The sequence below is a fragment of the Molossus molossus genome, unplaced genomic scaffold, assembly GCF_014108415.1.
Source record: "Molossus molossus isolate mMolMol1 unplaced genomic scaffold, mMolMol1.p scaffold_m16_p_6, whole genome shotgun sequence".
NCBI lineage: Eukaryota > Metazoa > Chordata > Mammalia > Chiroptera > Molossidae > Molossus > Molossus molossus.
In genome coordinates, this window is record NW_023425399.1 from 115,486,472 (window position 1) to 115,499,411 (window position 12,940).

Consider the following 12,940-nt stretch of genomic DNA (forward strand, 5'->3'; position numbering starts at 1 on the left):
CCTTGGTCCTGCATCGAATACCGCCGTGGACGGGCGGGCTGCCCCGCGCCGTGGCTGTGCGTGTTCGTTGCTCTCGCTTTTCTCTCTCTCAATTCACGGTGGTGCATTTTATTTACGTTAATAGGTCAGTCAGATAATCTTTTGTGATTTTCAAGTTGAAATAATTCCACTGTGATAAAATCTAAGGAATTGAAGGACGAGGTTTCTATTATATTGATACCGTGTGGAAAAGATTATTCTGAAATTAGGAGATACAGTATGAAAGTTTTGTCCTGAGAAGCAGAAATCTGTAGCTGGGATGTACGTGTTATTACTGTGCTGCTCTCTGACACCAAGAACAGCTTTAAGTGACGCTATTTCAGGCAATTATAGATACTTGGAAATCAATCATATTTAAGAAACCCTGTTTTTTATTATTTCAAGGTGTTCCTTCAGGGTGTCAGGCACTTGCCAGGCCAACAGCTCCAAAGAGTCTGTTTTCAGCCGAGTTTGCTCCGAGACTCCAGACCCGTTGCTCGGCCTCCCGTTAGACACCTCCCAGGTGTCGGTGGGCCTCCCCGCGGCGCGGGGCCCCGGCGCGCACCCTCCTTTAGAGCAGCTCGGCATTTCCAGGCCCGAACCTGGATGACTGCTCTGCCTCCCCGTCCCATCCACGGGAGATTTGGTCGTCCCTAATCACAAGCAGATATCTAGAATTCGACCAGATCTCTTCTCTACTGCCAGCCCTTGGTCCAAGCCGCTGTCGTCTGTGCCTGAATTAGTGCAAGAGACCGTTAGTTCACCCCTCGTTTCGGTGTCCCTCCTCCCCCTTCCTGTTTTCTCTGTCCCTCTCCCTCCAGTAGAGGGACCTGTTAAAATGTGAGGCTGCCATGTCTCTCCTGTCCTGATGCCTGCGCTGCTTCTCCCTCTGGGTGCCAGCCCGAACTGCCTTGGCCACCAGCTCGTCGCCCTCACCGGGCCCCTGTCCCTGCCCTGCCCTGCATGGCACCCTCTGAGAAGGGCGCGCCGGCTCCCAGCCCAGGCCTCTGGGTGCCTTCCTGTGGGTGGTGGCTCCCAGCTCCTCGCCATGCCCAGCTTGTCACCTTGTGCTCCCAGACCACATTCTGAGCCTCCTGCGGGCAGTTAGGTCCCTGGTGACAGCTCAGGTCTTCGTTCTCGTGTTTCTTCCCAGGTCACCATTTCTGAGGCTCTGTTTCTCCTTCCTTCTTGTCTGTTTTCCTCACCGGGCTTCACGTTTTTTGAGGCAGGGACTTAGGTTTGTTCTGTCACTGATGCCCAGGAGCTGCTGAACCGCTCCTAGTGCAGGTGTGGCAGCCTGGAGCCCCCCCCCCCCCCCCCCGGAGAAGCTGCAGGCCGTGACCGGTCTGATTTCCATCCCACCCGCCGAAGCTGCCCACGGCTGCGTGCCGTCCACGTGTGTGGGGCACGGAGGGAGTGTGTGAAGGTGTCAGGAGGAGGTGTTCCTTATTTCTTGTGGTATCTAGATGATAAATTTCCACAATAAGGAGCATGTTGAAAATACTAGAACAGCGCTGGGGGGCGGGGCACGCCCGGTCGTCAGGGTGTGCTGACGGCGTCCTGTCCCTGGAGGCCCAGTTCCTTTGCTCTCACGCTGGCCGCGGTTTTATCCGAGAGGAGAGGAGACCTGACATTCCTCATGTTTTTGGTAGACCAAATTTAGAGAATTTAAACTTACTTTAAATCAGATTTTGGATGAATAAATATTTTGACTATCACTTCAGTGTGTTTTAGAATTATAATTATATTTCCATAATAATATAAATGGCTGCTCCTCCAAATACTTCGTGTGGTAGAGGTTGGGCGGACCAGGGCGGCATGCTCCCTCCTTGCGGACTCGTTGGTTGTCTGGGCAGTGTTGCACTTTTGTTTGAATTCTTAAAACGGAAACAGTTTAATTAATAATTTTTTTCTTTTAAAACCGCACTGTTTTCTATGCCCAGGTCTTCCATTATACTTGCTCATGTACATAAGCTTTGCTTTGCAACTTTGGGTTCTTAACCTTTGCTCTTCGCTATTAGCTTTATGTTTTTTTAATTATAGGAAAATAGAGGACAGTGGGGAAGTTATGGTTTAAATGGACTGTTGTTATTACTGTATTCTTTTCTAAGGAAATGAAAAATGTTATTTATTTTGTCCAGATCAAGCAGAAACAAATATAGAATATTTTGTAGTTATTTTTGCTAAGCCTTTAATATCATCACAGTTTGATTCTTCATATGTGATCATTGTTTTTTCATTTTAATGATTGATGGTGTGATCAGTTATTTATAGTTGTAAAGTGTGAATTGTCCATAGTTATTACATATTTCATGAGATAGAATGAATGTTATTTTCAGTGTATAGAGATGCATTATTTGTATAATGAAATCCTAGTAGTCATTTAAAAAATACAGATATATTATTTTAGCCACAAAACGGAGGTTCCGTGATAGCGTATGAAAATAACCCAAATCGACCAAACACTAAAAGGAAAGAAGCAGCCCTGGCCGGTCTGGCTCAGCAGTTGGAGCATCGGCCTGTGGACCAGAGAGTCCTGGGTTCGGTTCCCGCTAGGGGCGCACACCAAAATAAATAAATAAATAGGTAAATAAATGAAAGAAGCTGTCACAGTTTTAGAAATTGTTCTGGTCTTGGCTCTCAACACACGTTTCTTCCAGAAAGCCCCAGCACGTCACAGTCTGACGCCGCCCGTTTGTGCGGACTTGTCCAGATGAATTCAGTGCTTAATGTTAAGGATCTTATAACATGCCAGTTTGATCTGTAGTCCTTCATATCACAGAATGCTAATTAAAATTGTATTTTTGCATATGTCATGCCTTTCATGTACATATGCAAATAGTCTGTTGCCTTTCAGCTACTAGTAATTAACTTTATGAAGGACAGCTGTAAGACATAATTAACAGAAATGTTTGCAAGCCCTTTTATACTGAAAGTTACAAGAGTAAAAGTTATTTTTGCTCATGAAGAGAGCTGTTTGAGTTTGATGCTTCTGAAGGAGATCTAAATTGTTTTAGACAACCACACAACACAATCACATCGACGTTGTGCCATGCTCAGTAGAAGAAGGGCGCTCCATGGGCCAGCTGCAGACTCCTGTCGGTGTTCATGTCAACAGAACTAGTCCGGCGAGCTGATCTGTGTGTAAAATAGGATAGCATGTCAGGAGATACTTTTGTTTTAGCTTCTGACATCTTCTTGGTACTTCAGCCTGTGCTGCGGATACAATGAACATTTATATCACTGTTAAAACCTCCCTTCAAATTATTATCATGTTTTTAAGGCAACTTCATTTTGTCTTTTACAGTCCCTTAAATATTTAATAAAACGACATTTTCTGAAATCACCTTGTGATTGAAGTGTGGGATCAACCAGGGGGCAGTGAATGTTATTACATTGAGATATTGCTTCCTCTTGCTTCCTGACTGACAGTGAAGATGAGGACTGTCAGATGAGAGACTGGCAGCATTGTTTTGGTCACGTTAGTAGACTCAAATCAGAAAACGAACCAGTCAGTTTAAATGCAGTTATTTTTTTCTGGTTTCCAAGTATTGCAGTATCTTTAGTCTGTATGCAAGCTGTTTGTTTAGCTGTACTGTGTGTTGTTATGTTACATCCATATATACACATGCCTATTTTTTAAATACTTTTTGTATATAACTCTAACAGAGCCAAGTTTATTTCTATAATTACTATTATTATCTTTTTTAGGGTTGCTTTTGTAATGAAGAAGCACTTAAACACTCATCTGCTCGGCAAACATGGAGTTGGCACCCCAAAAGAAAGGTAATTTTCATTCATTTTTAAAAACCTAATATATTCATTTCAGAATTTGTTTAATAAGGTGACTTCTAGAATTTTTATCAAGTCAGTACATATGGTGTGCGTTTGCGGTACTCTGTTGTGGAATATCATGTTTTATGCCTTTCTCTCTCAAAAATTTACTGTCATATTAAGATTTGAAAGGCTTTGAGGGACTTTGAGTTTGTGAATTTGTAAAACAACCTTGAAACAGTAGAAGAGTTAAATTGGAGGGGATTGACCTCTGCCAATACATTCGAATGAGCTAAAATAAATATGTAAGACTAAACTTGGTCTATTTTCCTCTATATTTTTATTTTGAGGTTTTAAAATAACATTCTTACTGTAGAATTAAACATTGCTGATATTAAGAAAGTAATACATTCTTGTCACCCCTAAAATAATACTACATTTGCCATGTCATGAAAAATAACACTACAATTATTATGTCATCAACTGCCAGGCTTTCTTTTTTCTTGCTACTGTATCATAATTAGCTTCATCACCTAAAGTTAATCATATTAGGTGAGCTGAAATATAGTGATGTCAGCTGCCAGGCGAGCGGGGCTACTTCCGAAACCTTTCATCTTTAACGCTTGCAGCTGCTTCGACCAGGGTAGGCGCCCTAAGCTTCCATCCAAGACATAGCTTGTCCGCCTTTCCCAGTCCTCCAACATGGTGTTGGAAAGCCGTTCGCTTTAACACTGTTTTAAATGTCGGTCACCATGCCGCTTACTCTGTCACTCTGTAGCCTAGAGCCACTGCTGCCATATTTTAAATGTTTAATTGTCTTTTAAAAAGTTTAAAATGCTCTTCAACTATTTTCTAAGTTTACAAGGAATTTAACTTGACTTTTCTACTGGAGGCGTGCTGTATTCTTTAGCATTTCAGTTTGGACATGACTGCTGTCAGAATATTGGGACGCCACATAGCTCCACTTCTGCCTTTGGTTTCTTATACTTTTCTTTGTAACATATTTAATGTGAGCCAAAATGTATGTAGTGAGCATGTCCTGAATGCATTATTCCTGAAATTCAGAATATTCTATATTATTTAAATTATAATTTGCAACTTGCTGTTTCATAAGTTCAAAGTTATGCTTCGTAAGTGTTTAAGAAAGTGGAAACATTTTTAATTACTAGATTCTCATTGCTTTCACATGCATTATCTCAATTAATTATTCTTTGACTTTATTAGCAGTGTATTATTATTCTAGTTTTATAGGACTATAAATTTTTCCGGAATGTACAATTTTTAAATTCAATATCTCATAATAAATGTTAGAAGTGTTATTTTTCTTACTCCAATTCCAGTGCTCTATCTTCTCATTATATTATTTCACCTTGAGATTCTTTACATATAGGTACTTAGGGTGTTTATTTCACAAATAAATTTGAATAAACAATCTCAATCTGATACTTAGTAAAAAAAATATTTCCCTACTATATAACTAGTATACATTTTGAACTCAAATGTATCATTTATTATCTTATACATGTATTTACCCTCCAGGCACCTTAGAAATAGTAGCTACCATGTATGTGTTGTTATAGGAGTTTGAAACCCCAGACACTGTGTGGTGTTGCATGCACGCTCACTTTCACCTGTTTCGGTCCCTAGCACATAAAGGGAGCCTAACAAGAGGCAAGAGACATTGTGTGTCTTTCTTCCCTTTGAGATGCGGTAAGCCTTTTCTGCGTCGCTGGCACAATTTTTCTCCTAAAGTCAGGAAATGAATATCAAATGGAAAGGTACAGCCCATCTTCTGGGTTATTGCCTTCTGAGTAGTCCAGGTTTATCTAAATGAAGCATCTTTGATGGAATTGTTTTTCCTCTTCAAAGCTCTGAGCTTCAGGATCATTCTTGCTCATGACACCTGCTCACAGGACGTTCCCTCGTGCGCACGGACACTGGCTTGGAGTGCCGGGGCTTCTCAGTGCAGGTCTCCGCGGACGGCCGCAGCTGGGGGGCTGGGGTTTAAGGAGCCAAGCCTCCCACAGTACACTGCACAGGCTCCTTCCTTTCAGCGCACCTTTCTCCATTCTTCCAGAGGGGCCTCTTAATGGTTTTAGGAAACAAAGAAACTCTTTATCAGCATGTTGAACCGTCACTTTGGGCATAACTGTTCTCTAAATTAAGTTAAACATTTTTTCTTACCTATTTAAAACATTAATGTCTTGGCTATAATTTTGCAAGCTTGCTCTATTTTAATTTATCCAGGACAGTATAATCAGTTTATTTTTATGTTTTGAATTTGATTCTCGCCTTTTATGCATTGCATATTATAGCAAATAGTAATAGAAGTTAGCTAAATAGGCTGTGACAATTAAATTAATAATGCATTTTGTTTGCAAGTATTTAGGCCTTGCGCTTTGACTGATATATGCAAAAATGATAATTAATTACAAATCAATTCATATACTTACACTATTGTTTGATGAACCAATAAATTTTGTCAGCGTGACTGTGATTAGCGTCAGAAAACTAAATAATTTCAAATACATTTCTTTTGACTCTATGATGAACACCTGAAGTGATGGCTTATATAAGAACATACTTTTATGTCCCTTAATTTGCATGAACTCATTTCATAGTAATACATTGCTATACTTCTGAAATCTTGTACACGTAAATATACATAACTAGATACAGCCAAATTCAATTCACATTTTAAAACAGTTCCAATAATTTGCAAGTTCACTCTAAAGTATTCCCCATTTTAAACAAGTAATTCACTTTGTACTGTTGTAAGCCAAAGTATCTTTAAGACTTGAAATGCATTGGTGGCAGTCTGGAAAATGAGCGTCTCACAATGACCAGGACTGAAGCAGCTCACTTGGTGCCTCTGCAGGAAGGCCGGGCTGTAGCACAGTGGGGGCGCTGGCGTTGGCCGTGCGCCCTGGGATCTCAGCAGGCTGTGAGCGTCTGTGTGACCAGGAGCGGGAGAGGACCACTCGGGCCCTCTGGCCTGGCCCTGCCTCTGTGGTGTTGGGACACTCCACCTGACCACATCTCGGGACGAGGCCGCCACGCTCGCTGAGCCACGTGTACCAGGAGAGGGTTTTAAGTGCTCCTGCGTCCGAGCCTGAGAGCTCCAGTCCAAGGAAATGCGCTTATTTTTCTAGTTATTAATGAATATCCAGATCAAAACCTTAGTATTTTCCCGTGAAGCAGTTTCTGGAGGAGTCTTTTGGCAGCCGGGGCAGCTCAGGGCTGGTGAGTGTTGCCCTTCCAGGCCCCCTTCAGATGGCCGAGCCCTGACATGGGTGCTGGCGACTCCCCTTGATCAGACATTGGGGGTTATCAGTCTTACTGAGTACCTTACTGAAACGCCTTCAGTCTTAGAATAAAATCTTTCCTGCACGGTTCCTCATTTACTAAATTTCACCAGGTCTTACGGGGCAGACGCACTGTCAGTCTTTGGTGTGGGTCTGGTCTCCTCTTCTCTTTTCTCGGAACGTTTATTTCTGTGTGAAGTTTTCTGGCAGCGCAGGGGTGCCCAGGTGTCTGGGAGGGGACTTAGGGTGGGGGCGGGGAAGGCCTTGGTGAGGGCAACCTTTTGGCGGACGTGCAGTGAGAGCCTTCCTAGCACAGCGCCGTGGGCTCCGAGAGGTGTGTGAGCCCGGCGTGGCCTGGGACATGGGCTCGGGGTGTGGAATAGGGGAGGCACTCACGTCCCAGGCTGTGTGGGTGTAGGAAGTGGTGTCCCGTGGGTGTTTCATCTAGTGGACTGTGGGAACCGTGAGGACGAGCCTGGACTTCAGGTTGGAAGCGGCCTGGGAAGAACCTTGAAGGCTGTTAGTCGCTCTTTTCTGCACATTCGAGGAGGCAGCAAAGCCTCGAGCTCGTCTGGAATTGTGCCCGTCCGTGTGCAGTCCAGACCCAGGGAGAGACGGGGCGGTGGTGGCGTTGTCACCCGCCACTTACTGGGGACCTCCCTCCCTGCTTCCTGGCTGGCTGCCGGGTCCCGGTGCTCCCTCAGAACGAGATCCAGGCTCCTTCTCCCCGATTCCTGTCGCAGAACTGGCTGCAAAGAAGCGTTTTAATCTTCCATTTGACTTGGTTAGCACATTCTTTTCCCAACTCCACAGTCTACGTCTTCCTCTCTCAACATGTCCTGCCTCTTCCAGATGCACCCGGACTGTACGTATTCCCTCTTTCCTGGTTATCCAGCCAAGCTGTTTTTTAATTCAAGTCTCAGTCTGATGCCTTGACTTCTTCTCTGAGTCTATCTTGTTTATTCCATCTCTAGTTGATCTCGTTTTTCATCATATTCCTATGGAGTATATATAGAAATTCCCCAAGCCCAACAGTTCTGGCTCTTAACATAGTAACCTAGAAGGCTATACAGCATCGCGTACCTTAGAATCCTGTCCTCTGATGCTAGCTTAGGGAGCTACTCAGACAGGTGTGTGCTGTCGTGCTGGTAGCTTTGTTAAACGACATCTTGTTCTGTTGCCTTCTCTTTTATTCCTATGTAGAAATAGATACAGTGGGGTTTTGTGTACATAATTAGCTATTAGTTTCCTAGTATGTATGTTCCCATTGCTCTTGCCTGAACTAATACATTGTTATTGAATGCGAAATGTCTGTCTTTTAAGGGATTTGTTTTGCTACCATTTAGTCTAGTAATTCAATCAGATCTTAGATGTAGGAGTATCTGCTCTTTTAGCTTTTAAGGAAGTCAGTGAGGGAGTGGTCCCAGGCATGACGGGGACGTGCTCACTGCAGAGCACACGGAGTTTCCCTGGCGGGCCTCAGGGCAGTCGGGGTCTTCTCCGCCTGTGAGAAGACCAGGGCCTGCACACCGGCCTGGGCGAACTAGGCCCCGAGCCTTGCCTCAACCCCAGTCAGTGCCCGAACAAAACAGAACAAAGACCTGAATGTCCACTGCAGCCTTCAATTATGGCTAATTACCAACTTGATACAGTTTCATTATATGTACTTTCTTTCTTTTTTTTTTTATCCTCACCCGAGGACATTTTTCCATTTTTGTTCAGGTAGAGTGGGAGGGAGAGAGAGGAACAGAGAGAGAGAGAGAGAGAAACATCGATGTGAAAGGGACACATCGAGTGATTGCCACCCGCACAACCGACCAGGGCCGGGGACAAACCGCAATCGAGGTACGTGTCCTTAGCGGGAACCGAACCCGGGTCTCTCAGGACCGCAGGCCGACGCTCTAACCGCTGAACCAAACCGGCCAGGGCTGTACTGACTTTCTGTGAGAGGTTCTTTATATTCATGATATCTTGGTACTTGCTTATAAAGGCCCAAGATTAAAATTTTTCCTGAGGAATTTTCAGGAAATTTATAACCTTTCTGAAATAATTTTTGTAAGGTTGGATCACAGTGATTTGATCATGCATTTAATACGAGAAACAAGATTTTTACATTTCATTGTGCCACAGATCTCCATAGGACAAACCAGGGATTTATAGAGGTCATTCTCTCAGACCCTCCCCCCCCCATTTTTTGGTCCTAGGGTCACTTGTGTAATAAATTGAGAGCTTAAAATGGGCAAAATGTGGTGCTCTCTCCTTAGTACCCACAGGAGCGAACAGGCAGACGGTGACGTTCGTGGGATACATGCGGGTTTTGTGTTCATCTTAAGGCAAAATACCGTCATACATATCAGCTAATTCTTGATCCTTTCCGAGAGTCATGACACCGGTTGGTATTTACTGAGAACGAACCTCTTAAGGTTGACTCAGGTGAAATAGACACTTCAGGTTAAAACCTGTCAAATATTGGTAATTTCACACGAATCAACCTGATTCTAGTTAGAACTGTTTCTGTGTAGCATATGATGTCAAAACAGAGATCTGCTTTTCAGGGAAATAATCATTTCCATGGAGTTTTTAATGTAACCAGTTCTTCCTTGTTTCGTGACAGTAATTTCCTGGACATAATCACACAGTGTGATGTCTGTCTCAGCATCTCCCTCGGTTCCTATTGGAAGCCAGCCCTCAGTCCCGTAGGCCGGGATCAGGGTGCACAGTCTCAGGGTCCTGATCCTAGACCCCTGCCTGAACAGTCACCTCGTAGCTGCAGCCTGACGCACTTGCCCCCTAGCACATTCTGTTCGTTTTCCCTGGGGGAGGAGGTGTATGCCATCTCTCCAGGGACAGTCCTGAGTGCGGGGTTGGCTCCTTTCCTTCTGGTCGGCTTCACAGAGATGGGCAAAGGGGAGCAGGTCTGAGTACTGGCCTCTGCACTGGGACCTGTTTGCACGGCCTTGTTCTCCGCGGGTCCAGTAGATGACACGCGGCCGCCCTGTGAGCCCATCTCGCAGGCCGGCAGTTCCGTGTCGCTGCTGTCCTGCCCTCGGTGCGTCAGCCCCAGCTGTGTGCTCTGGTCGGCGTGGCGTCGCCCCCACTCCGTGATGCTGAGCAGACACCTGTTCTTGTTTCTGAGGTGATGGTGGAGGGGACATGACTTCACAGCTGTGCAAACACAGAGCCGTCCGTATACTGGATACACCACTTTTTATAATCGACAAAGTGCTCGTTTTTAGATAAAAACGTGAGTTTTCAGGTGCCCCCATTCCATGCTAACCTGATAGAGCAAAGAATGACAGGAAACAGTAGGCTCAGTAGAACATATATATGAAAGTTTTTATTTAAGTCATATCCAATTTTTCTTTGAAGTTAATTATAAAACGATAATTTCCCCCTTTGTTCTCCGCACATTCCAGTGTTCAGAGGGTCTTTTTTCTCATCTCATATTTATAATTATGTAACATGGAGATGCCATATATTTTTGCCAAGTAGAAAGTGGCAGACTTATTGCTGGATTTCAGGTCTTTTCAAATTTATGCCTTTGCCTTCTGAAGAAATATATTGTTTATATGATAATCAGATTTTGAAGATGAGGAAAAATTTTAACAAAGGAATTATCCCAATATTATTTATGTTACTAGTACTCATAGTAATAGCACTATATGAACATATTTCAAAGTGTCAGTGAATTTTTGAGATCCCTCTTTCTTCTTTTATTTTAAACCTCACCTGAGGATATTTTTTTACTTTTATCTTTAGACAGAGTGGGAGGGAGGGAGGAGGAGAGAGAGAGAGGAGAGAGAGATGTGTGAGAGACACATCGATTGGTTGCCACCCGCATGACCCCAACTGGGGCCGGGGCGAACCGCAACCGAGGTACGTGCCCTTGGCTGGAATCGACCCTGGGACTCTTTGGTCCGTGGGTCAACGCTCTAACTGCTGAGCTAAACCGGCCAGGGCGAGATCCCTCTTTTGATTAAATAAAAAAATAACACTTGCGTAGAACAGAACCGCGTAAAACCAGGAAAACCTTATGTACTTTGGCTGAATCTGGAGGAAGGCCCCAAAGACCACGTCGGCTGGGGGCGCCTTCTCTGTGTCTCCAAGGAGCTGTGGGTCCCTCCTCAGAGAAAAGAAACCTCTTTGGACTTGGAGATTTTTCTCTTGTACGTTTAGCCACTGACTTGCGTGAGTGCCGTCCCACTGTGGTGGTGGCCTGCGTGATGAGACATGATTACATCTCTGAACATTCTGGCCTGAATCGGACATGCTCCGCAGCCACTTGGCTGCTGATGGAGCCCAGCCTCGCTTCTCAGGGGTCCCCATGACGCTTCAGCAGCATCTCAGAAGAGTCTGGATGGGTTCTGTCCTTGGCAGCGGAGGCTTCCAACCCAAGAGCGTGCTGTACCTTGCAGTCACAAGTAGCTTCTGTGTCCCGTTTTAAGTGTCTGCTCTGCCGCAGCATTCCTTTCTCATAGTGTCTACACTGGTTCCATCTGCCCTTTCTGCTGGCGTTGCTGCCACAGCCCCCGAGTGTCAGAGGGCATGCACCAGTGGCCTGGCTCTGCTGTCAGGAGTGGGCGTGGCTGTCCCCACACGTGGCTTGGGCAGGCCAGCCCTTGTTGTTAGGGTGTTACTGCCAGTAATGATGCTCGGAAGTAAGAGTACAGAGTTTATTTTTTTCCTTATTGGAAGAATTCATGGTTTATCAGTGATTTTAGACTATACAGAATCACTAAGGGTCACTGTTCTTTTTGGAAATACTTGACCACTTTTAAGGAGGGAACAGGTGTTCTCTAGGGCTTTCCAAAGGCCTTAGTTCATTTGCTTTGCAAATGTTAGCAGCTTCCTAGATTTAATTTGCCCTAACACTAGGTAGCTTACTGTAGAATAATGGAGAATTGGGGACTTTGAAGGGAACCTCGAAATGTGTTAGATGGGAAACAGTTTCAGAGACTTGCCTAGATCATCTAGCCATTCGAGACGGTGGCAATTACAAATGGACTGTGCCTACAGAGTGTGTAGTTTCTGCCTCCCTGTGGCACAGAGAGCCTGGGCTCCTGGTCTGCGGTAGGCCGCGCCCCTTCGCGGGCGGTCTCTGCCAGCAGCGAGTGCAGTGCCTCGTCTCCTCTCAGCCCGGCTGTGTCCTAAACAAACCTGTTTTTCTCTATGATTTTAGAAGGAGAGGAAGGGAGAGAGACAGAAACATCGATGAGAGAGAGCATCGATTGGCCGCCTCCTGCATGCCCCCCCACTGGGGATGGGGCCCACAACCTGGGCATGTGCCCTGACTGAGAATTGAACCAGCAACCTCTTGGTGCAGGGTCAACGCTCAACCACTGAGCCACACCTGCTCAGCTCCTCTTAGCACTTTTAATCTTAGTAACTGCTGGTAAATGATAACTCCTCCTCCTTAAAGGTGCTTATTGAGGAAACAGAATACAGGGGTTGGCAAAAGTAGGTTTATAGTTGTGAGTCCGCAAACACAGTTTATTCTCGTATTATTCATTTATTATGTTATTTTTTATTATTAACCTACTTTTGCCCACCCCATACATAAAAACAAGTATGAGTATACATATGTTTAAATGAACTAAAAAGATATGCTTTGGTCTGCAGCGTGTTTATAGTTGATGCAGTTACAGAAATCAGAGACTTTTTCAGTGTGGTGTCGCTATTGTTTGCATCTGTCGGGTGGTACAGTGCAGAACACGACTTTTCCTGCGAGTTCTCCACAGTGAAATAATGGGTGGACTGAGCAGAGATGATGCTTTTATCTGGCACACAGAAGGGGAGGAGCGCACTGTAGACCTGGGCTGGCTGCACACCACACTGGCAGGCTC

At 44.7% G+C, this 12,940-nt stretch overlaps 1 protein-coding gene across 2 annotated transcripts in view; it reads left to right on the forward strand.

Moving 5' to 3' along the window:
- Nucleotides 1–12,940, forward strand: part of ZNF407 (zinc finger protein 407) — a 373,411-nt gene that overhangs the window by 148,619 nt on the left and 211,852 nt on the right. The window contains exons 4-5 of one of the 2 annotated variants that reach the window (XM_036246081.1): nt 3,730–3,804; nt 4,332–4,583. In XM_036246081.1, the coding sequence (XP_036101974.1) occupies nt 3,730–3,804; nt 4,332–4,335 (79 nt within the window). In that variant the 3' untranslated portion in view covers nt 4,336–4,583. Of the gene's footprint in view, nt 1–3,729; nt 3,805–4,331; nt 4,584–12,940 lie in introns of those variants that run through there. The other variant, XM_036246080.1, reaches the window with a different exon arrangement.